General features: G+C 42.3%; 1 protein-coding gene and 1 long non-coding RNA gene across 5 annotated transcripts; one reads left to right on the top strand and one right to left on the bottom strand.

The window, feature by feature from the left end:
• Positions 1 to 2,339: 2,339 nt before the first annotated feature.
• Positions 2,340 to 7,341, bottom strand: LOC119017993. The gene is made up of 3 exons (XR_005074631.1): positions 7,194 to 7,341; positions 6,180 to 6,260; positions 2,340 to 3,550 (listed from the first exon to the last, which is right to left on the bottom strand). It is a non-coding gene; the product is annotated as an uncharacterized LOC119017993 (long non-coding RNA).
• A 3-nt stretch (positions 7,342 to 7,344) lies between these two features.
• On the top strand, positions 7,345 to 24,849 carry scg3 (secretogranin III). 4 transcript variants are annotated; one of them, XM_037095258.1, is made up of 13 exons: positions 7,345 to 7,454; positions 9,858 to 10,231; positions 10,987 to 11,039; positions 11,196 to 11,238; positions 11,410 to 11,640; positions 12,886 to 13,028; positions 13,340 to 13,498; positions 13,578 to 13,803; positions 14,058 to 14,174; positions 18,555 to 18,638; positions 19,330 to 19,440; positions 20,473 to 20,562; positions 23,961 to 24,849. In XM_037095258.1, the coding sequence occupies exons 2-13, from the start codon at positions 10,129 to 10,131 to the stop codon at positions 24,077 to 24,079; spliced, it is 1,479 nt and encodes a 492-aa protein (XP_036951153.1). In that variant the 5' UTR covers positions 7,345 to 7,454; positions 9,858 to 10,128; the 3' UTR covers positions 24,080 to 24,849. The 4 variants fall into 4 exon arrangements, with proteins under 4 accessions (XP_036951153.1, XP_036951154.1, XP_036951155.1 ...); XM_037095259.1 differs by having other exon boundaries at positions 7,355 to 7,454; positions 9,877 to 10,231; XM_037095260.1 differs by lacking the exon at positions 7,345 to 7,454 and having other exon boundaries at positions 9,579 to 10,231; positions 11,410 to 11,628.
• The last annotated feature ends 10 nt before the right edge of the window (positions 24,850 to 24,859 follow it).

The following is a 24,859-nucleotide window of genomic DNA, read 5'->3' as shown; positions in this document are numbered from 1 at the left end:
AGAATATAAAATATAACGTATCTGCCTTTCTTCGAGGAGGGCTGGTGGAAGAAAGTGACCTCTGACTTAATGAACCAACCAGAGGACCAGAGGACGAGGAAGATGTCAGCAGCTTCATGTCAGCTGGTGAGAGAGAGGCCTGCCTGCTGATGGCATCGCCGGGAGGTCTCATGTTTGATCCCCACTGCAGAACATCCTTGAGGAACGCTACAGAGAACTACCGGGTCATTCACTGTAACTGCCTGAAGGTGGTAAAAACAGTAAAGCTTATCAATATCTAGAGAAAGATGAAAGGAAGTTATAGATCAGGATGTGCACGTGTCAGACATGTTCAGTGGCATTTCACTCACAATGGAGTCTCATTAAACGAATCTGCATGGAGACAAAATTTAGGATGTTTTAGATTTTTGCTTGTTTCGTTCAGTTTTTTGTCCTCTCTCCCTTTTTATCTGATTTCATGCACCGTCTCCTTCCACTCTTTGTTCCCCACTGTGTCTGAAAGGAAAGCATTGACCTCTAGTGGTGAACGGACTCCTCACACACAGTAAGACGTCACTGATGCTCTTTGTGATTGCGGTCACAAAAACAGTGTAACTAATGAAAAATAAGTGGCTAATATGGTTTATCCAAATGATTCCTCAGTTGTGTTTTCCTCATTCAAACTGGAGGTTCAAATGAAACAAAGAAAACACATCAACCACAGCTCACAATGGCCCCGCGGCAACAGATAGCCATCTGAATGAAAGAATGGATCAATGTGTCCACACAAAGGGTCATCTGTCTCAAATAACCACAGGATTTCTTGGAAAATGCTGAACAAATAAAGTGTCCTCTGTATAGTGTTTGAAAAGGCTGTAAATAGATGAAATATCAAAAAGCCCCTCCCTCCCTCAATTTCCTCTGGAATGACTCCGTGAGGCAGCGCTCTCCGTCTTTGAAGTCATACAAACAGTTCACCCCAGGGTCCGATGTGAAAACAAAATTCATGTCCTTCCTTCTCTGCCGTGTTCTCTGGAGACAGACTCTGTTTAGACCTTCCAAACAGAAAGTCAGAGGGCATTTTCAAACAACAGAAACAGACAAATGAATACTGAGTCAACAGGCCGCCGCAACAATTCTTATTCCAGCCACACACAGCAACACACAGAGACAATTATTCTTGTGTACTTTTCTGTTTCAAGGTCTGTAAACAGACCTTGACAGCCTTGAGTATGACTGCATGCGTTCAAAAAGAAAAGATTAAGTGTTTTGATGCTCTGATGAAATGCCATGAGTAGTGTCAGTGTCGTTTAAGGCTCAAGACTCTGATGTGTCTAATGATTTTAGATCGTGATCACTACTTTTCAAGCAAATTGTAGAGATTCTTCTCTACTGCAAACTTTATTCACAATAAACTAATTACCTGTCTTAACTGGTAATTAATTGGAGAATCTTACCACAAAAAAGTCCAATACCTTGTCACTTAAGTTTTCTCTGATTAGTGATGTTCCCTATTCACAAATTATATAACTACGATGTAGTTTGTAATCACCACTGCACCAAAAATGTTCGCCTGTATGAAATATTTAGTTTTATTATCATTAAAAGCCTCATTTCAGCACAAACTGTATTTTATTCAGTAAACACATGATGGCAGTAGACTCACTATATATACACACCACAGACACAGATATGAGAATACTTCAGATTTATTCATTATTATAAATGAATGATGATATCATTTAAAGGTGCAATGTGTAAGAATTTTAGCTGAGAACATTTATAAAATGAACTAAATTACTAACAGAATGTGAAGAAATAACTAGAGTTACATTGTGATGTCTTTGTATTGTGTTGCAGAGATATCTAAAGTTAGCATGATAACCATCTGGCCTTGGCCCCAAGGACGCTACATTAAAACCTGTACGCAGTGTTGGAGACAGAGCCCCTTAAATCCTATGAAAGCTGCTCAGTGGCACATGAGGCCAAAATGACTTGACTTCCTGATAAAAATACCTGGAACATCAGTGATGTGTGGCCCATAGAGCGTGCACTTCAGAGGCTTCAGCCAACCGAGCCGGCTAACTTCTGGCTTAATGCCTGGCTACCTTGAATTACTTGGTTTTGCCACAATGAAAGGTGGCTTCAAAGCCTGGCAATCTTCCTGTGGACTTGCTGGTCCCCTCCCAGTCCAAAACTGCTGTGCTAGTGGTGTAAACATCAACAGTTCCCTGTTGGCCCAAGTCTGGACCATAGCTAACCAAGCTAACCAAGCTAAGAAGCTAATGGCAGTTAGCAGCGGTTAGCTATGTCTCAGTTACAGTTGGCCAATTCTTACATACAGCATCTTTAATTATTCAATATATATACATGTGTTTGTGTGTGTGTGTGTGTGTGTGTGTGTGTGTGTGTATGTGTGTGTGTGTGTGTGTGCGTGTGTGTGTGAAGACAGAGAGTGTAATATTTTTTTCTGTTCTCTTTAGACCCACAAACCCAAACATCTTAATGCGCGACCTGTATCTGTCAGTGAGCAACATATTAGTTACATCTTGTATTTGAGGTTTTGACAGAGATTCCATGGCTAAGATTAAAACACATTTGAGCCTCATGGTGATGCAGCCTATAATGTCTAAATGAGCCTTTACATGTGGCTTCTCTGCAGTGGGCCACTCATGATTACTACATGTTCATTACAATAATACTGTGTTTTGGTGCAGTTGTGAAACTGTAAAACTAGCCTGCAATAAAGAAAAATGTTTACAAATTACAAACCTGAACTTAACCACAATGATATTATTTCAGGCACGTTCAGTTCACTGACATAATCACAACTTGCTGGAGCAGACAGAACATCAGGAGAATGTAAGAATCACTCTAAGTCCTACAGCAACAACAATGTTTACCATAAGGCCTGTTCACTTCCATGTAATTTTAGTCAAAGCCACTTGGAGCCACTGCAAACTGACCCCTGATCCATGACAAAATACATTATAGCCAACTGGGACTGAGGCGCTCTTACAGTCCAGCCAAACCAGTTGTTTACAAGAGTTTTCAGGGGTCAGCAAGTTCTTGTGAATATCGTTTCTCATCTGGGGTGGAAGCTGATGGATAATCATGTTTCTCCAGGGAGTGAATAGTGGGTTTTTTGTTTACATGTTGGCATCTTATCAAACAGAAGAGTCTGTGTAATTACAGCTGCTACACACAAGATGTCAGTAGTGATGTACATTTTGCAGAAGAAGACATCCTGAACTAACACAGGTGCAGAAAAGATCAGCAAGAAAAATCAAATATGAGGGAACGATGGTAAATATTAGCAAATAAATCTATAAATGTCATTAAGGAAATGAGCACAGCTGCACATCCTGGGTATCTCTCCTTCCCCTCTTGATGATCATCACTGATCTGGATGATTACATGATATTCCTCAGAGGTGTCCTTTGGTGTTCTTAGCAGACTGAGTATCTGATAGGCCGGCTCTTGGCAGTGATCCTGTTCTTAGACTGCTGAGGCAGGCACAGGACAGGAAGTGCAGTCATCCTGCAGGAGGTGGCAAACATCCCATCCTGCGCTGTGCAGGGAGCACAGTGATGGGGCAGAAATCACTCTACAGTCTTAAAGAATCTTCACTGTGTTGGCAAAATTGCACATCGAGTGACTTTTTATATAATCACAAACCATCAGAATGGGAATTTTCAACTGATAATCATACATATACTTAACTGAAGAGTTTATTCTGCATCTGACACAACATTCATGTAAAACAATAACACAATTTTAAATCTTATGGTGGTTTTGAAGCTTCGATGTTGTAGAATTGGACTACATTGTTTCCGTTATTTTGTCCACCCCTATGTTATCTATATATTGCCATCCACTGCTGTTACTGTGTCTGTTAATGTGCTGTGTCCTTTGTGAACACATAATGAGTCTGACAGCTGCTGTTAGGCTGTCAAACTTGCCTACAATTAACTGTCATTGTGTACTGCTGAAGTGAATATATAGTGCTTACTGCTCGATAAATGTTGGGTATATTGAGGGCTCTGTTTCTCGGTCTTCGCTTACTGAGAGAGAACGAGACAAAAAGGAAAGCTTGAGCTGAGAGGGAGCACATTGAAATGAGAGGAGCCCGGAGGAAAGTGCAGCCAGTACTGCAAAATATACAAATATATTCAGGAGGAATAATCAGATCGGATCAAATCAATGTCATTTATACAGCACATTTAAAATCAAACAGGGTCGACCAATGTGCTGTAGAAATAAGCAGCAAAAAGGAACAAAAACAGCATTAAAGCAATGAAAAAAGTATGTGCAGAAATGTATAACAAAATAAAGACTATAAAAAAAGTCAATCAAAAATAATCTGCTATAAATACTAAAACCACCAAGAGGTCATTAAAAAACATGTACATCTTGAGTTATTTTCCTTAAAAGTGGGGGAACTTGAGGCACCATGAGCGTTTCAGGCCAGTCACCAGGCAGGATATCATTTTGGCAGTTAACATTTCTACAGTTCTATATGTGTGGACATTTCCTGACATTTTTGTGGTGACCAAAACTGCCTATTTTTAATGGGAGGTCGCACCATCTCCATCTGTGATCATGGAAACCAAAACAGGTGTTTTAAGCCAAACCATGATGTTTTCCTCACCGTAACCAAGAGGTTATTGTGTGTGAGACAAACCCAGGGATCAGAGCAGTGTTGTGACTAGACAGACATAGAAAATTCAACCTAAACAAATATAAAGTTGCAACACTGAAAAAAAGTGTGTGTGTGGAAATAACACCGAAAGTAAAGAGCTTTTGTCTCTCAGGTGGGAATGTCTCCAGTTGCTCAGAGCAACCAGAGCTTTGTGATGATCGACAGATATCCAGTCAGAGCTCCAGAGAAGCTCAGGTGCAAAGCAAACCATTCAAATGTTACTGAAACTAAACAGACTGTGGTTGGTTTTAACTATTTGGGATGTTTTTCAGGCAATGGTGTGTAGCAATAAAACTGAAATACGTGTTACTGGGTAGAAACAGTAAAAAGAAAACAGTTTCAACACGTGGTCTGGTCCCATCATCCCAGCTCGAACCCGCCCAGAGCTCCCCTGCAGAGATGTGTCCACTGATGTTGCTTGGTGAGAACTCCTCTCAGGACTGTGTGAACGTCTACAGACTGAGCTTAATTAACTTGGCCCTCACTCTTTTCTGGTAGCTTTGTTGCACCTCGCACAGCGTCAGCCTGACCTGATCAGCAGGAGTAATTGAAGCCTGTGTGTGAGACGGATCCTTTGATATATAATAAGGTTAACGATGGCGAAAGTCCATTTAGCTGATTTTGTGCCAGGGTGCTGGTATCAACAATTAGTCCAACAAAAGAAAATCGAACTATTTTGTCAATCAATTAATCGTACCTCTCATCGTTTGAGGAAAAAGTGTTAAATATTTGTTCCAGCTTCTTGTTTTGAGGATTTGCTGCTTTTCTTTGTCATTTCTGACAGTGGATGAAGAGTCTTTGAGTTTTGGGACTTTTGGTTTGACAAAAAAAGCAATATGATGACATCACGTTGGGCCCTGGGAAATAATAACAATCATGGTGTATTATAGACTCCTGAGATGACTGGTTTCATGAAAATAATTGTACGCTGCAGCCCTAAAGGTAACACTTGTGCTTCTCCAATTATAATTATCCAATATGTCTACTGTGAAAAATAACTTTTGTATCACATGGTATTATCTCATTATATTGTAATCTTTTGCATGTTGCCTGAAGGGAAGCTGAGTTGTATAAGACAGGAGACACTCACACAGAAACACTAATGGCTCACAGCCAGCAGCAACGATACTGAATTCTATCAGGGTGAGAGCTAACAGAACATCACTCCCACTTACTGTGTGGGGGAACAACTGACAGTAAATAACATTAAGACACAGCTACATTTACTCTGCTACCAAAGGCAAAGGTATTGACACAGTTTTCTTTTTGTCATAATGACAAATAAATGTGTGATGATAAGAACCGTCACATCACTGTCCGCCGGGAGGCACTTTAATCCCACACATAAGACTTTCATAAACCAGCAGATTAATAGCAACACGCCGCGTCATCCACATCATAAACCCTAACGCAGCAATGAAGTTGGCCCTGCTATGGAAGGATACAAGACGTGATGTTAAAGGAACACAAACTGACACTTCAGTAATTATCTTCTTACCCCCATGCTGAGTAGAAAGTCGGGTGAAGATTAGTAGTCCACATAACATTTCTGGAGCATCGCAGCAGAACAGCGTTGCACCTAAAACACAGAGGTTTGCACCAGCACTTCAATCTTAGCAGCTACAGTCATTAGTTCAGCTTCAAAAAGATTATAATTGTGTTCTTTTCAAATCAGTTTTGGATCTCAGGGTTTCTGAACGTCTGGATTATGCTGCACAAACTCATCAGTCCTCAGCCACATAAGTAGTGTAGACGAAAAACAACAGGAAACCAAGTGAAATCCTCTTCAAGCATAATCCAAGCATTACATGGAACTGCCAAGACCAAAACTGTTTTAAAAAGACTTTATTTACACCCCTGACCTGCAGTCAAGCTTCAGACGGGATACAGTGAAGATTTTGGCTTCAGAAGGTGTGTAAATAAAGTCTTTAGCACCCTCCAGTAACAAACATGAGTCCTAAAAAATGGGTTTTATTCCATGAGAACCATTAATAACATATTAAATATGTTGAAAGTTTTTTCCATTAGAAATGTGTTTGGAGGCCACAATAAAGTAAATAGAGTGAACAACAAGTTACTTGGATGAGCAATGAAATAACACCAGCCTGACAAAATCCAACCCAGACTGAGGCGAGTCAGATGACAAAGTGTAACAACATCAGCTGGTATCCAGGCGCTTTTTTTGCATTTTTAAAATTACACTTATGAGTAAATTAAATACAATTTCTCAGACCAGTATTTTGATTTGATTTTAATACATCTGATCAGGTACTTGATCAGTATTTAGTCATTTGTAACACCTGTATGAAGGTCCTGTGTTGACAGTTCATCCCCTTGTAGCCATTCAACATACCATGACATCACGTGCAGCTTGACTGTAAGTTATTAATTTACTTATGAAACATTCTGTGAACTTGAACACTAAATACACTCACACAGTTAACTGTGATATTAAATTTACATAATTGTTGCACTTGTTTACTGTATAAAATAAACACGAACCAAAACACACCTGTGGGCTTAATCTTGCTCAATGTTTTTACTTCTCCTTGTCTTCTTGCTTTAGTTTTTATCCCTTCATATGGTTGATGTTTAGTTTAGCCTGAGCTAATATTGGCACTTCCCCTTCAGGGTGTTTATTTAATTAATTACGTGCGGAACAGTGGAGCGGCAGGTGATTAGTTCCGCCTTGGAGAGCTGAAGTCACGCCACATCCGGTTTCCCTCACGGAACCAATATTAGAGAACGTTTGTGTGTTAGTGTCTGGAGACTGGTAAGTAATTGAACAAGTGAAGAGAGACGCAGTTTGGCATGAATCTAATTAAATATAAGACTGAACATACGTCATTATGAGACGAGAGAGAGAGACAACAGCCCTGTTAGTGACGTCACCTCTTTGAAAGGTCATCATAAACCTGTAACTGAAACAGTGCAGAGCTGCTCCTGTATGTCAGCAGCTCTCCCGCCACATAACTGCAGCTGTCAGTAGATTTACTGTGACGTTCACCTGTGTCCATACTTGTTCTGCGCTAAGCTAAGCTAACAGGTCCACGGTGCTAACTGGCGGCCATGCTGGTGTTGGTGCCATATGTCGAGCGAGTCCTGTGTCACTGAGCAGTTTAACACAAAACTTCATGGTATTTTACTTTATTCACGTCCACCAGCAACTCTCTTCAATTGGAAAATGATCTTTTAAATTGACAAACCGGATCAAAAAATGACACATTCATAGAAATACCGGACAATATATTTTATTTTTTGTTTTCTGAATATTTTTGTTCCCCAAAAAATAACAAGACTCATTTCATCTGATTTTAATAGCATATCCTTATGTATGCACCCTTATCCCCTAGTCATTTTAAGTAGTTGTATGTCACAGATATTTGATATCCAAGCTATCAAAGGTAGGAACTGAAAACAACAGGCTACACATCTAGAAACTACACTGGTAGTTACGTCTTTTCAAATCAGTTTGGGATCTGTGGGCTCCCTCCGCCAGACGAGCTGTACATGCACCCAGCTTTCTATCATCTTTGGGTGAACTTATCCTTTAATACACAGTGGATCACAAACTTTATCATCTTAACATTTGATTTTATATCCAAGTAGACACATTTTTTAAAATGACCTCAGAAATGAACGATGTTAAAAGCCATTTCTATGACTATTATAACATCTAAAGTACCTAAATTATAGGAGACGATCTTTTATAATACCAGTGATTCTTCTTCACTCTCTCCATCTGCAAGTCTAATAAAAGAACAGGGAAATTAAACCACTTCATGGTGCTCGCAGCCTCCCGTCTGGAACAGAACACAGGAAACTGGACCTCATCACACCTGAATCATCAGGTAGTCACGCAGGCCTCCATGTAATGAGTCCAACGCTTGGCATGTGAAAGCGAACTGGTCATAAAGCCGGCCTCATATATCTCCCTCCTTGTTTATGTGTCTAATTGTTGGCCGTTTTATTAACGGTTGCTATCGACCGGCCAGCAGAAGATCTACAACCGTGACGCAGGTTGTGTGACGCACGGACTGGGAGGGTTTTCTGCTCAAACGCTGCGAAAAGTGTCAAACTCAGCATTTAGTTCAGTCTCAGCGATCTTAAAGGGGCACTGTGTGTGTTTTCAAGGAACAAATCCAAACTACGAATTTTAATGTTTGCAATATTAAAGAGGCATAAACTCAGAGATATTCATCTTTCCCATAACAAGCTGTTCTCAGAGGAAAATAAGATCCCAGAGCAATGCGTGAAGCTAGACGGGTGGCAGGGTCCGCCACATGTAAACATTTACTAGTTTGTTTAGGAATGAAGAAATCTATCTGTGAAGATCTTTCTCCTCTGATTAAAATGACTTCCCCAAAGCTACATAATGCACCTTTAATAACGTGATTCCATATCTCACTGACTCTATGGACTCACATGACTCAAAGCTGAACAATAGTCATGAAAACAAATGGCTGCTGCAGGGCATCAAAACACATAAACCTCAACAAATCCTCTCATTCAATCCATCTGTGTTCTATCAGTGACGTCAACCAAACGCTCCCCGTGATATTATGAGATAAATATGAACATTTCTAATAACTGAAAGAGACAGTGGACTTTACCTCAGCATTTATTCATAGATCTTGAGGAAATAGGTCAAATGAAGTAAAGTAGTGATGGCATCATTTCATCATATTTATTTGGGAGTTCACGTTTTTTCTCTTTCTATTTCTTCACCTGAAATGGTAGAGAACATGGTTTTGAACTCATTGTCCTTCTATACATGACTGATTGAAAAACAAATATAGACAAACTGATGACCCGAGAGGCAGTGATTGTTCAAATGACATCTTTCTCTGCCATGAAATATGAAAAGAGAAATTAATCCTGACGTGCTTTCCATGTGCTGTTGTTCTGTGGAGGGACATAAAAATGGACGTTTTCAATTCATTTCTGGGGATTTATTTCTGCAATTGTTTTCAATTTATTTCAAGAACAATCTGAATTTATCTGACATCTTGTTGAGATGGACACTTTTTGCAGTGTCCTCCTCCTCCTCCTCCTCCTGGGTGAAGACACGAGGGGGCAGGTCTTGTTGTAGTGGGCTCTATTACTGCCTTGGCAGGTGACGCTGTAGCTCACACGGGGCTTGAAGAGCTCCCAGCTTATCTGCTTGTAATTATAGAGAGGTGACCTGGTTTCAGCACCGCGGCTCGTCAACAGCTCCAGTGCACAGCGGAGATTTGTCCGGCCCCTCCCCGCCCCGGTGAGTCTGACACAGCGGCTACCCAGGGCGCAGCCTCGGCGGCAGAATCAGCACCAGCGGGCGGCCGGAGCGCAGCGCAGCGCAGCGGAGCGGAGCTGTCCACGCATTCAGCACTTCTTCTTCTGGGGGAGGGAAGCGGACCGCAAAGAGCCGGGATATATCTTCCTCCGGGACGATCCGAGATTTCAGCATGGCGTCAAAATCCGTCGGCCTTATCGTCCTTTTCCACCTTCTTGTCCTGAACGTGGTGAGCCAGAGCTCTGCCTTCCCCACACCGACAGCCTCGGCGGATGGTGAGTGGGACGTCGCCTCTGCCGCGCAACTCACATTTACCGTAGCAGTGTTGAAGTGTTCCTGCAGGAAACTGTTTCTGTGATTTGCAAAGAAGATTTTTAAAGCGCAAAAGGTTCATAAAACTCTGTTTTCTGCTCACACGCTGCCTAAAATAAAAAAAAACAGAGAAAACTGCCAGATGAACTCATTGTTATTCATCTCTAGATATTAAAAAACAGGTTGTATACAAGTTGTACACTTTGTACAGTCCACACACCGGGTTTGTCGGGTTTTATAATGTTTCATTTTTTGTTTCAGTCACTCCAATTCAAACCTGTTGACTGACACAAAATATATAAAAGCAGTGTGTTTGGAGTTCCTCTCCAGCCCGGTTCGGCTCGGCTCGGCTCGGCTCGGCTCGGACCGGACCGGACCGGCTGGCTGCTCGCATGTTATGGCCGCTTGTGCTCTATTTTCGCCGCAGTTTAATCTTTTGTTTGATAATCCGGTTAAGCTCTGCCTCTGCTGCGGTGCTGAGTTGGGAGAGCAGGAGTGATCACATAAGTCTGAGAGCACAACATGTGACGAGATGACAAGAAAAACAAGAATTCAATAAACCAAAGTTGATAAATTATTATGTATTATATTATATAATAATTATAGATTTATTTCATCTTGTCACAGCCTGTTTGTCTGCGTGCAGTTTGCACCTCTAAAGAACAAAATCTAGCTCTGTTTTTAAATAATAATCTCTGCTTTATTTCTTGTGTTGCAGATAAGACGGTGTACAACAGACAGCTGACAGAAGAAAGGCCACTACAGGAGCAGGTTAGGCCCACACAGCTGATGCTCTCCTCCAATATCCGGCCAAATGTTCTTTATTGTCACTTGTCAAACAATCTGTTTATTAGCCTGGCAAACATTATTAATCAGAGCTTACATCCTGACTGGAAATTATGAGTTTATTGTTTGTCATTTCCCCAGATTGCTGAGGCGGACAGCGTGAAGGCTGCAGTTCAGTCGGCTGGTAAGAGGAAACCTCGTTGCTAATCAATTAAAGACTTTATATCCGCCGGCTGAGTGGATTCATGTTGCAGCACTTCCAGTAAAACAGGCTTCATCAGTGCAGAGAACCACAGTGATGTCCTCGCCGCATGCATTGCTCCAGGTTGCTCATATTGTCTGTGCTGCCTTTCAGAGAGCCAGCGTCCTGCTTCCTCCAAGGACGGCGAGTTACAGCAGGACCTTGATGACTTAACCGTGCTGAAGTCACTGGCTGATGGCCAGAAATCAAAGGAGGCCGCTGAGGAAGTGCTGCTGAAGAAGGAGGAGCAGTACGTCCCAGATGAATCGGACTCCACCAAGAGCCGACGTCTGGCCGAGGACTACGACTCCACCAAGAACGGGATGGACTACGGCAAGTACCCGGGTACGCACACACCTTTGTTCGTAAAGGTGCGGTGATTTAGCTGATCAGCCCCTCGGTGGGTCTGAGTCTTTCTGCCTATCTGAACCCCCAAAGGCAGGCGTCATGCCACATGCTTCCGTCTGTCACTGGCCAGACATTTTGAGAAAGAGTGGACAGAGGAAACACGTGCATGTGGTGGGGATAAGCAGAGACAGATAGAAAGAGTCAAAGACAGGACACGTGCTGGCAAGAGAGAAAGATTATCCTCTCGCCTCTCCTCAGAGACTGCAGTTGTGAAAGCTGAAATCTGTACTGCTCTTCACTGGAGACTTTTATATACTGTATGAGTCTCGAATTTTTCTCACAGACACCGACCAATCATATCTTCTCTGTGTCTTATATGATATTGAAGAAAGAAAAAAGATTCCTTACTGATGTGAGAAAAGAAACATTGAATTATACATTTGTCTCCATTTCCTCTCATCAGAAACGGCCCCTCAATTAGATTTCAATCCGTGTTCACTGCAACTCCAATCAATTTGCTGAACCCTACAGATTTCTCGTATCCACAGATTTCATCAGATCAGCACCCATTTCTCCATATACGCATGTAATTTGATATCCAGTCATCAGCGCAAGGCAGAGACTCTGAGCCGAGGTGACTCAGACTCAAAGCGCTGAGTGCTGCGCTTCATCAGCCCCCGGGGTCGGCCCCGGCAATGTCAGGCAGCTCTTCGGGTTACGCCACATCTAAATTTGGCGAATTGCGATATCATTTCTTAGTTCCTGGAGTGGGACAGAAATAAATGTTTGGAGGTGAAGTACATCGGCGATGATTCAACCCGCCAATACAGGCAGAAGTATTCTGGCACTGCTCATTTTGATTGTGTGTAGACCTTGGAAAGCAGCAGGGACTATTATGTAATAGTCAAGCTGTAACAATTGTACACTTCTTGCTAGGTCCTGCGGATACAGAGAGGAGTGGGGCGCTTATTTGTTACAAACTTTTTCCCTCTAATGAGAGAGACTTCTCATCTTGGCCCATCTTTAACATTTTATGGTGGAGAAGAAGTGGAAAAGATGGATAGAGAGCAAAGAAAACAGGCTAAAAATATACTGCTTTTATACTGTTTACTGGTAGAACTGGAGAAAGTTGGAATAAAAGTGGGACAGATGGGGAATTAAAGCAGAGACACCTGCACCCAGCTCAGAAGCACAGTCCGAAAGTAAATAAAAATTGACATTATCTGTTTTGTCTCGTCTCAGATGACACTGAGAGCTTCCGCCAGGTCGACGGCACTCCGCTGACGGCAGAGGACATCGTCCAAAAGATCGCTAACAAGATCTATGAGGAGGATGACAGAGGGGTGTTCGACCGCATCGTCTCCAAACTGCTCAAACTGGGGCTGGTAGGTTCTGAGCTTTTACTCGTATGGCATCCGACACAGCATGCCGCCTGACATTTTCTCAATAGGAAGTCTCTCTACAGCCCTGCCTCCTCACCGGGAGAGGAGGAGAGGTGTAAATTGTCTTCTGGTCCCTGATTCCGATTGCGAATCACATTCTTGACACTCATTAAGTAGTCTGGCAGTGGCCAAATGGCTCCCTGAGATGGATTTCTCACTGGAGGTGGATGGAGGTTTGCCGTCAGTGCGCGTTGTTCTGTTCTAGCACATTTGTGAAAGACACGGCTGTTCTGTTTTTCTTTGCCTCTCTGTAGATCACAGACAGCCAGGCGGACACCCTGGAGTACCAGGTGGCCGAGGCTCTCCAGGACCTCATCACCAAAAATGCCAAGAACAATGAGATTGAGGACATCGAGAGCAACGACCAAGAAACCAGGGGAGAGCAGGACGACCAGGGCTCGGACGCAAACACGGTAACTCCTGCAACAAAATGATAGTACGCCAACAATCACAAGAATTACAACGATGACAATGACAATCTGGTATTTCCAGGACACGTGGGACCAACCCAGACGCCGCTATGACGGCGACGAGGAAGAAGATGACGATGAGATTGAAGACGAGGTGGACAGGGATGCAGAAGACGAGGAAGGGGACGCAGATGCCAACACCTGGGACAAAGATGCTGAGGATGGCAATGAGGTGAGCCCTGAAGACGGCCTCCAGGACCTGCAGTACTTCCCCAACTTCTACCGCCTGCTCAGGAGCCTCGACTCAGGTGAGAACTCAAACGCACCGCGGGGGCTCTGTGACATTTTCAATTGTTGCGTCACAGCAGCCTTCAACCAAGAGATAGAATTTCCTCTGAAGTGCTTTCACACACATAATGAGTAATTATTTATAATCCCATAATTATGACCCCAACAGGCTATCACCATGTGGTAACATTCACAGCATGGAAGCCAATTAGCGTTACAGTAACATCGATGTTTGATCGTGGTTTTCAATTCATGCTCTGGTTTGCTGTTGCAGACCAAGACACTCAGGAGAGAGAGACACTGATCACCATCATGAAGACGCTGATTGACTTTGTTAAGATGATGGTGAAGTACGGCACCATCACACCAGAGGAGGGAGTGTCCTATCTGGGTAAGACATGACACAACACAAGCATCGTTTATTCGTAGTCCGGTACGTTCACTGACAGAAGGTGAAACAGAGAATCTGTCATAGGTGCTACAGTCCTTGCAGATGGGAATTCACAGGGCTTTTTCCTCGTCCCTCACACATTTCAAGACTGTTTAGTGCTGAAAGGTTTGGAAAAACCCCTTAAATCTTGCTTAGTTAGCTAGTTAAAGGGACAGATCACCTCTTACCTGTACTGTACTTTATCCATCCAGATTGTTTTGGTACGAGTCGCAGAGTTTTGGAGATATTGTCTGTGGAGATGCCTGTCTTCTTACCAATATAATGGAACCAGGAGGCACACTAGAAATCATGACCTGGTTACTGAAGATAATCCACAGACTTTGTCATGAGCAGTTTCATGTAGGAACTATTTTCTGTCTACCAAACTGCACCCACCAACTGCATCACCACGCTGAGGGAAATGTGCAGGATGTAAAAATTACTGGCATCCTCTGAGCTCTAATGATGGCTAGATTATATAGCTTAGTTAGTCTTGTCACAGTTCATCAACTAAGGACTTAAACACAGGCACAGAGACAGGCGAGCTGGTGTCGAGGTGTACACAGAAAAATGGTGTGAAAACAGACAGAGACAGGAAGTGGAAAATAAAACATGACACATTTTTCAACATAAAACAGGAAAACAACTGAATAGATACACGCTTCCTTCTGTGCAGTTAAAGAAAATAGTTCCTACATGAAACTCTGCACAAATCTGTGGATTTTTTTTTGTTAATCGGGTGCCACAAGCAGAGTGCCATCTCATTAACTGCACCAACTAAAATGATCAACAGGAAAACTGAGCATGCTAACCAGCTAGCCCCTGCTAAAGGTTCAGGTTTTAGTGGTGTGGAGAAGACCAATACTAGCTGCAACAGCAGCTACATTAAGCGGTCAGTCTGTTGGTATGGCGCGCCATTATTTGTTTGGAGTATAAATTGCCAGCTGGCATTTCTTACATATCGTACCTTTAACTAGCCGACTTCCCAAAACATTCAGTAGCACTCTACAGTCTTGATATGTGTGAAAGGTATATAAAAACAAGGGTTGTACACCCTTTATCAAATTATTGTATACCTACTTTTTGTGTAATTATGCTGGTGTTGTCAATCATATCAAGTTATTATTGGAAGGATAATATATATATATATAAAAATCTAGCGAGAAAGGTTTTTGAGTGTTGTTGTTCTACACTGTGCACAGCTCTGATGTAGTGCATTACAGTGGAACACAGTTCATTGCTTTGAAGCCCAGTTTTTATATTTATATCAGCGCTATATATTAATAATAGTGTCATATTGATTTGAACCATGTTGAAGAGAAAACCTCACACTGAAAGATCAAAGTTTCAATCGCTTAATTTGCCGACTAGCACACATGCATTTCTCCCTCTGTGTGGTTTATGTGCTCTTGCCCTGCGTTCTGTGTGTTCAGCGGAGCTAATGTTGCCTATCAGCATGTGCGGTGGAGTGTGAAGCCTGTACAGACAGATTAGTGTCAGGGGAACCCTGTATAACCAGCCCAGTTTTTTATGGCTGGCCATCACATCAGCAGTCAGTGGAAAGGTCAGTCACCTGTAAGGGACAGCTGTCATCTCTGTGTGTGAGAGAGCCTCAGGATGCCCCAGACCCAACGTCTTCGGCCTCAGACAGAAAAAAATAGAAAACATCTCCTCTTTCATACATGACTTTGTGTCTAGGGTGGCAAGATTATTGTTATCATTGATTAATGTATCGATTAATCCATGTTTTCCTGAATTTTACGTTCATTTAACATTACAGTTGTGAAAAAACTGACCATCACAAGTTTCTAGAGCCAAAGATTTTGTTCTAATGTTGCCTGTTTTTTAAATCTTAAAAAAGGGAGGAGGCTGGGAGGCTGCTGAAGAGGCATTCAGGAGCAGTGTTTCCTGTAGGAGAGGGGAGCTTCTGTTGGTGCGGACTTTGACCAAGGGGGAAAAAAAAGGCAAACGCATGATAGGTCTCCTTTAAACCAAAGACAGTATGGGTTTTTTTTTCATTATTTGACTTACATAATACATTTAAACCACTTAATTTTCCGATTATTGACCACTCATCTATTTGTTTCAGCCTTAACCTCAATCAGAAATAGAATTGTGCAACTAATCAGATTAGGTCTACGTCCTGCTAAAAAAGCAAGTGATCAAGTTGCCCATGCAGGCTGTAACGGGATAAATCAATACTCCTTCAGATGACCGCTGGCGGCAGCGGCTCAGGTCATTGTTGTCTCTTAGAGCGGAGCGAATGGCTGCTGCTGACGTTACACACCAGAATAAAACAGGCACATATGCTTACACAAGACATCAGTCTCCAAGGCAGCCTCTTATGTCGTATAGGTTGTCAGGAGATAAGTGGACAGTATTCACCATCGCCTAGCAACATGTTAATGCCCCCTCCACCTCCACCTCCACCCTTCCTCCCCCAGCTGGCCGCAATGCTCCGATGAGTCACCCAGGTATAAAACTGTATACACACAGCTGTCAATCAAGTCTAATCTGCCTAAGGGTGATACAGCCCCAAGACAGATAGAGAAAGTGTGTGTGTGTGTGTGTGTGTGTGCGTGTGCATGTGCGTGTGCGTGTGCGCGTGTGTGTGTGTGTGTGTGTGTGTGTGTGTGTGGGCAGATGGATGAAATAATAGGCCTCCTCTCTGCAACAGGTGGGAGGAGGCAGTCTGAATAGACAGAAAGTAAAAAAGGGAGAGTGAGATACTTAGATAATAAGAGAGGAAATGAAAGCAGGCTGGAGTAAATGCGGATGAAAGGGGAAATTGTGAGACTCCCTGATGCCTCTTCTGCTTCTCTTATCTCCTTGTTGTCCTCATGTCCTAATATCCAGATTTCTAATATCCAAGGAGGATTGCTTTCATACTCCAGAAGAGTTTTCTTGCTTCTGAATGTTTCTTCATGGATGTGCAGCCCACTCAATATCTGCAGTAGAGTTTCTCACCTGATGTTCGCCTTTTTTGAGAAGCCATATTGATTTCTAAGATGCAAAGGCAAAGATGGCACCTTTTAAATTAAATTGGTGTGTCGAGCCCGGTGCATACACTCAGAGCGTTTTCTAGCTCATGGGTTTTCTTTCTGCTAATGCGGCCCACTGAACTGCAGTCGGGTTATCGAGCGATAGTTCACAAGTATCAAACCTCCATGAGTGAAAAAATCATAATGGAAAGAGTCGTGGCCAACCTTGTCTGCTGTCCGAGGTGTCCTGTCAATAGTTTTATCGATGTGTCTTTTATACAGTGCTCTATGATGAAATGCTTTTCAGGCCGCAGGGGAGTTACGGTCACAATACTGTGAAAGGCCACTGGGCAAACTTAGAAGCGAAGCTGAGCAGCGCCACTGTAACCGGTTCTAAAAAATAACTTGACGAGTCTGCCATGTTGCACTGATATGTTTCTACAGAAGCCCAGAACAGAGATAAAACAAACATTTAATAAATGGTTTACATCACACATCATTGCAGTCAGAACCAGATTTAAGGCTTCATTAATGTACTTATTAACATCTTTAACTCCTCCTGCAAGGAGAGGTGATGGCTATATGAACAGATGATATGTTATAATGTAGTAAAAGTTTTAATTATTGAAAATATGTCGTCATTTTAGAAACTACTGACAAACACTCTTCAGTATAAACACTTGTTTTATGGCTGCTACAACTAGATTAGACTGAATTGTAATCGGTGTATAAACTGTTTAAATAGAGCTTCTAAATGCTTAAATGGGGGGATAATGTGTGTGCAGAACTTGATATAGAGGATGTGATTTCTGTGTAATTTCATCTGATCTCTGGGGTGTGTGTATCTCCAGAACATCTGCCTCCTCCATGATTTGAACATAATGTTTACCACTTTGTTAATCCACAGAGGATCAGTTGTCACTTAACTTGGGTCTGTTTGAACCATATGATCTGTTTGTGTCAATCCCCGGCTGTATGGGGTCTTTAAAATTCTCTAATCTCATTGTGAAAGTGCAGCCCGTGGTATTAATTGTGTAACGCAACCTGAGGTCAACACAAACAAAATACATTTGGTTGTTTCTTTAGACCTCTCTTTCACCGGTGGATCAATTATTCTTGTATTTCTTTTGCTGCATCATGGAAAAAAACAAGATTAATTTATTGCCCTCGTCATACTGTCGAGCCTCCTTTCCATTAATTAGACGGAACCCTTTTCTAATGCTAATCACCCTCTGAGTCACACAGGAACAGCACAGGCCTTTTTAAAGGTTAAGAGCTTTTCATTCATCGTCTGTACAGGGAGCTGACGACACAGTGCTGATCAGATCTAAAGTAAATGTTTGGCCTGTTTCCCCTGCAGAGAACCTGGATGCTATGATAGCCATGCAGACCAAGAACAAGCTGGGCAAGTCTCTCGGGCCTCCTGAATTCATCGGACCCAACGGTAAACAGCCTCAGAGTTATCCTCCAAACATTTCAAGCATCCATAAGATAATGCACTTTTGTTCAACACAGTCAGATGTATTTAGCATATTAAGCTATGCAGAGCAACATAGACTTAACTGTCCAAGTAAAGGCCAGATGTGTTCTTCTTAGTTCTTATGTTTGTGTTGAACATAATTTGGGTAAAGATCATTTGATTTCTGGCAGAATGTTTTTCTTTCTGCCACACAACAGCCCCTTTAAAGCTCATCTACATCCACATGATAATGTTTGTTTAATCCTGACGAACTGAATCCATATGAACGTAAAAAGAGATTCAGAGTTTTACTGGGGTCATGTGCTAGAATGTTTCTTGGGTGGGAGCAGCTGCTGGGAAACAGCGCCTCTGAGTCTCCCAGGAAGTCATTGCCCCCAGCCAGGAAGTAGTCTCCAACACAACCCTCCGTAAAACAGCAGAGCCCTGATTGGAAAAAAGAATGCTGGGAAGCTGTGGCTCTCAGTGAGGTTCAGTTTTACATGAAATATATTCAACATAGGTCACAAAGGATTTCCAGATCATTGGATTTTTCATTTAATTACATTTTATTTACACAGCGTCCCAACTTTTATGGGATCACAGTTTGTTTTCCCCTACAGTACCAGTGGCTGAGCAACAGTTTTCTAATGCTCCATGTTCTGTTTCTTTGCTTCAGGAAAAAACTTGGACGAGGACGACAACACGAAGGCGGAGGCCGCCAAGATGCAGAAGGAGTACGAGAACCTGAAAGACTCGACCAAAGAGGAGCAGCCGTCAGCTGAGAGCAGTCAGTCTACCACCCACTCCTGACAGCCTGAGGGAACATGATAGCTTTCTGTTTAGTGATAGTGATAGTTCATAAAATAATCTTAAATTATTTTACCATTTTGCCCCTCAAATATGATAAACAGTGTGCCTTGTAAGTTTCATGATCCATTTTCTTTTGGGTTTTGTATGTTTTGCTTCTTTTTTCTATTATTTTTTATTGTTTTGTTTTGTGTCAAATGTCTCAAATAAATTCAGAATCCTCAAACATAGCAAGTCCCAACCACATCCGTTGAATTCTTTGCTCTACCTCAGTGAACATCGGTTTGAATCTAACAGCCGTGACCCTTTTTCAGTCCTCTTGTTTGGCCTCAGCAGGGCTGACAGGAAATAAACACCGTGCAGCCAATCATAGTTAAGTCCCTGCTCGTCCCTGAACTAGGCCAGTCCAATAACACTCACAGGAAGGATGCTGTTAGTCTTTGTCACTGTACACGGCACTGCACCAGCTCATCAGTCTAATCCACACAAACACACACGCAGGAAAAAAGAAAAACAGAATGAAATGTAGAGCAGGATTACAAGCAGGGAATTCATTTCAACAGGACATTAATTAAATCCTGAGTAACGTCCGTTTAGCTTGCATATCATAAGATTTATGGAAATATCAGGGCCATGCATTATAATCCAAATGTAATCTGCGGTTAAGCAATAGTCTGATCTTGATCAGCGATGTCAATTTATATCTCAAACTGTAGATATCACATGCTGTAGCAAACATTCCTCCACAGTGAGAGAGTATTGTGCTTCAAGTCTGATATAAAAGTACAACCCTGGTGGCCAGCGTGTTCCCACTGCTGCTGAAGTTTGAAAGATAAAGCACAAGTCTAGCTTTAGGAAAATTAAGTTCTGTAAATAATTGATAGCGTCTTAGATAGCACTGACTTACTCTTCGGACTCAGAAGAAGTTAGAGGGAATTCAGTTATTCTCTTCTGTCTAAAAAGAGGAAGATTTTCATGTCCCCTTTTCTTCTTTCTCTGCGTCTGTTCCCAGATCGGCCCGGCAAGTCAGAGACTTATCTGGAGGCCATCAGGAAGAACATCGAGTGGCTGAAGAAACACAGCAAAGAAGAAGGCAAAGATGGTGAGAAACACTCCCTCAGCAGAGGATAGATGAGAGAAAGCAGACCTTTAATCTTGTGTTTCTGCCATCCTTGAGTTTTAAGAGCCTCGTCTCCTCACTTCACCGTGGTGGCTCGCAGACATGTCGGAGGCGCCGCACTGAGGAACACAAAATTTGAAGCCTCTTTTGTCAGGCCTGATTTGCAATTGAAATGAGTGTGGGATACACGGGACGGATGCTTCACTCCAGAGCTCATGAATATGGATCATTCTTGATGAGTCTGTCCTAATTAATCGAGATACAGCTTGCTTGTTCGGAGACAAAGGTCTATTCATTTGCTCCCTCCTACCTGTTCAATGACAGTTATTGTGTGTGTGTCCTGGTGCATAATTAGCACTTCTGTCACAACAAAAGACCTTCATGTCTGTGTGATGAAAGTCTCAAGATTTATAATATCACTGAGTGTGTACTGATATTTGCTGCTATTTGTCAATGGAAGAAGCAGCTAGTGACCCAGAACCTGCACCAGCCTGCAGAGCTGTGAAAACTAATGTAGCTTCACACACACACACACACCAGGAGAAGCCTGCCGCTGGACTCTCCACTGTGTACAATCAAAGAATCAATGCCCAGCGGTGCTCAATTAAGCAGCGGAGGACGAAATGTTAATGAGTTCTCACTATTCAGGCCATCAGTGCACCGGCGATCGTCTCAGCGGGACGTCTCAGACACAAAAAGACAAACGTTCTAGTTTTGTGAGATTTATATTTACTGCTGTTCAGCCGGATCTAATCTGAGCCGATCAATAGGTGAGTCACTGGTGAGCATATTTACTCAAGTACTGCACTCAGTGTAGTAAAAAGTACCCAAAAGTCATACTCGAGTAAAAGTGAGGACATCCTGTTGAAATGTTACTTTAAAATAAAATTATGAATAGTAAAAGTCTTTAGGGATCTGAGATTAAATGTACTCAAGTATCAAACACACCAGTAAAAGTATTTGTGTCCTCGATCAGTTATCGGATTCTGATGGCTGATCCAATAAATACATTTTAAAATATGCTACGTTGCCCCTGATGCATCAGCTCTGCAAAGTAACTAGTAACTAAAGTTTTTAAGTAGTAGTAAAGTATGAGAAAAGTTAAATATATGCTGCCAACAATGTAGTGGAGTGGAAGTATAAAGCAGCAGAAAGACAATCATTGACTTTACTTGACAAATTTAAGGTACATTCTACTCTTTTATATTTCTACTATTATTTCTTATTATGATGATTATACTCAGTATTGTACTCCATTACATTTATGACAACTTTAGTTACTAGTTCAGCTTCAGACTTAGTTGAATAATATAAAATATAAATTCATCATTTAAATTATAAGTAATTATTAACTTTTTCACAACAGATAAACTATGTGAAACTGAACTGAACGACCTTAAGCAGCTTTAACTTTAAAGGAAAAGTTCACCCAAAAATGCATATCGTCGTCTCCTCCCTCCAGGCAGATGGAAAGTCGGGTGAGGTTTCACAGTCTTTAAGACGTTTCTGGAGCTTCACAACAGTGCTGTAGCATTCTGCTCAGCAGCTGATGGGATGAAGCTTGTTTTAAAACGTAAAAAAAAGGAACAAATATAAAAAAATAAAACAGCCGAACATTGATTTGAAAAGACTTTTAGCTTCACCACTACAGTGGAGATGTTAGCTGGGGCCAGTTTATGTTTTCTTAAGTCAGGAGAAATAAAACAATTAAAAGGCGAGGTGGAGACACTAAAAGCAGATCTTTTCAAATCAGCTAAAGCTCAGAGACCTCTCAGTAAAAGCCAGTTCAAGTCATTGAACCGCATATGGAGCACTGCTGGGTCTGGTACCTTTAAGCAGATTTTGATGCTGATACTTTTATACTTGCACACGCGCACATTTTTCTTGTAAATCTGAGTCGGCTATTTTCGTCCACCTCTGCTGGAGCTGGAGAAAAACAACTCAAAGACAGAGACACTGCAGATAAAAACAGTTTGACCTAGATTGTGGAGCCCATCTTAAACACAGGAGAAGGAAGGAGACGCTGGGCTTACAGCGCAGCAGAGTCCAGAACAGAGGGGCCGAAACAGCAGGGAAGTTTTGTTCGGTGCTCATCTCCAGCCTTGCTCTATATAGGACGCCTCATTAGCATTCTGGTGTGTGCAGTGGTTGTCTGGGACAACAGGGGCCTCCCCGCCTGCCTGTCAATGATCCCGGCAGAGGAGACAGACAGATAATGGTGTCAGAAGAGATGAACACATGCAGAGAGTCAGAGTGTGCCTCCAAAACCACTCAGTTTTTCCTGCAGCGAGACTCTCGGCCGCTAAAATGATCCGCCATCAGGACCTAGTTATCTAGCAGTCATTGTGCCACATTGAAAATGTCAGCTCGTCATTATTCTCATAATTTTGCTTTCGGTTCGGAGAAAGTACAGCTGCAGGAGAACAAAAGCCCTTTCAACCAACGAGCAGTGTCATAGTAACAGAGTGGGCCATTTATTGTGTTTACTCTACCAGAAGCACCCATTAGGACATTCTCAGCAAGCTCAGTGTGTGTCTGTGTGTGTGTGTGTGTGTTCGCCCACACACTACACAGATTAGCCAGAGGAGCAGATGGACATAGAGGCGACATCCTGGTTTCGGCTCTTGGCGCCTCACGGCCAAGATTGAGAGAAGCGGTGCCGTCTCTAATCACATTTTGTTAATCCCTCCCGCACGTCCTGTTTGTCATCAGCAAAGCAACTGTATCTCGAAGCAGCGCAATAAAATGCCATCTCTTTAAATATTGTTAGGTAGGCGCAGAAGTTGCTCTCTGACTTCCGGGCTCTCCTCCTCTATCCTTCTGTTCCTCTGTTATTCAGAGGCAGGAGGAGCATGGAGGAGCGGGACAGCAGCTGTTTGCTCGCTCTCTGAAACTCATTTGTTACCATGATGGATAACACAGAGTTTGGTTGAGTTCATCTCTAAATATAGCCCCATCCTGCTGCGGCCTTCTGGTGTGCTGAATTATGTTGACTTGTCTAGAGCAAGGTGAATACACAGGGTGCCTCGAAGAAAAGGTAACTGTATTTTTTAAAGGTGTAGGGAGCTCTACAGGTCCACAAAGTCCTTATGTTACAGACTAACATTGATGTTAGCTTCTCTGACAGGATAATATTAACGTTAGCATATCTGATAGTCTAACATCTTTCTTAGCTTGAGACATGCCAGCTCTGACCTTAATCCTCCTTGATAATGCACTGCCATGTCAGATTATGGCCTGGTTGTTTGGGTGTTTGCGTCTTAAGAAGAGACAGCTCCTGGACTTTAATGTCTGATCTATCCAGCCAAACACCACAGCCTCATGATCGTCCTCTTTTGAACTCACCATAAAACGCATCATTGCTGTGTTTGTCTTCCCAGATTATGATCTTTCCAAGCTGAAGGACTTCATGGACCAGCAGGTCGACTCCTACATCGAGAAGGGCATCATCGCCAAGGATGAAGGCGACACCATCAAGAGGATCTACAGCAGCCTGTAACGCCGTCCCCCCTCCTCCTAAATCATAGGACTCAATCTGACAACAACAAAAGCCCATCCACTTCCGGTTATTTCCCATGGCATGGTAAAACATATACTGGGTATTCAAAACTACCTGCTTAGGGGGACTTGTTCACCCTCCCGGACGTTCCCAAAAATGTATCAATGTGGGATTTAATAACACTGTCAACAAACAGTGACATTACTCTTTACGGCTACCTAACAGATTACATTTGCACACCATGATCGCAGAGAAATAATCACTAGAATATTACTGAGAGAATACTGTAAGTAACCAACTCACACGTCCAACTAAACGCTGGCATTTACTCCAACCTGACTCCCGTGGGAAATGAATGTTATGACAGTACGATGCTGTGGCTTCGTCATCAATGACCGTGTCCAGCACATCTTTTTGCAACAACATACACTTATATCAAATTGTACTCATTCTGTGTAACCTGTCTTAGCCTATTATATTTCTTTTTTCTCCAGTGTATGTGTAAGATCTTAATGTATTCTTGCTTTTTATTCTACCAAAAATATATTTGTCGTGTATCATGTCAGTGCCCTCCGTACTCCTGTTCAGTTCTGCTGTTGTTCCTCTGGGGCCCACTAGGGGGCCATGTCTGTACCATCAACTCTCTCTGCATGTCTCTGTGAGTGCAACATTTCCATCTCTGTAGAGACATAAGATAAGTATTTTTAAATGTAAATATTTGTGATTTTTTCCTAAAGTTTAAAAGCAATTAAAGCATTGCCTTTTCTTTATCTGTGTACT

This window comes from Acanthopagrus latus, chromosome 4 (genome assembly GCF_904848185.1).
Source record: "Acanthopagrus latus isolate v.2019 chromosome 4, fAcaLat1.1, whole genome shotgun sequence".
Taxonomy (NCBI): Eukaryota; Metazoa; Chordata; class Actinopteri; order Spariformes; family Sparidae; genus Acanthopagrus; species Acanthopagrus latus.
Note: the sequence above shows the minus strand (reverse complement) of the source record. Positions and strands in the feature narration are given on the sequence as shown.

What these genes read in the sequence shown, in the direction of transcription:
- scg3 (XM_037095258.1), top strand. Translation starts at nt 10,129, where the DNA reads ATGGCGTCAAAATCCGTCGGCCTTATCGTCCTTTTCCACCTTCTTGTC. An exon ending in GGCTGCAGTTCAGTCGGCTG is followed by an intron (nt 11,239 to 11,409) that starts GTAAGAGGAAAC and finishes GCTGCCTTTCAG; the next exon opens with AGAGCCAGCGTCCTGCTTCC. An exon ending in AGGGCTCGGACGCAAACACG is followed by an intron (nt 13,499 to 13,577) that starts GTAACTCCTGCA and finishes TGGTATTTCCAG; the next exon opens with GACACGTGGGACCAACCCAG.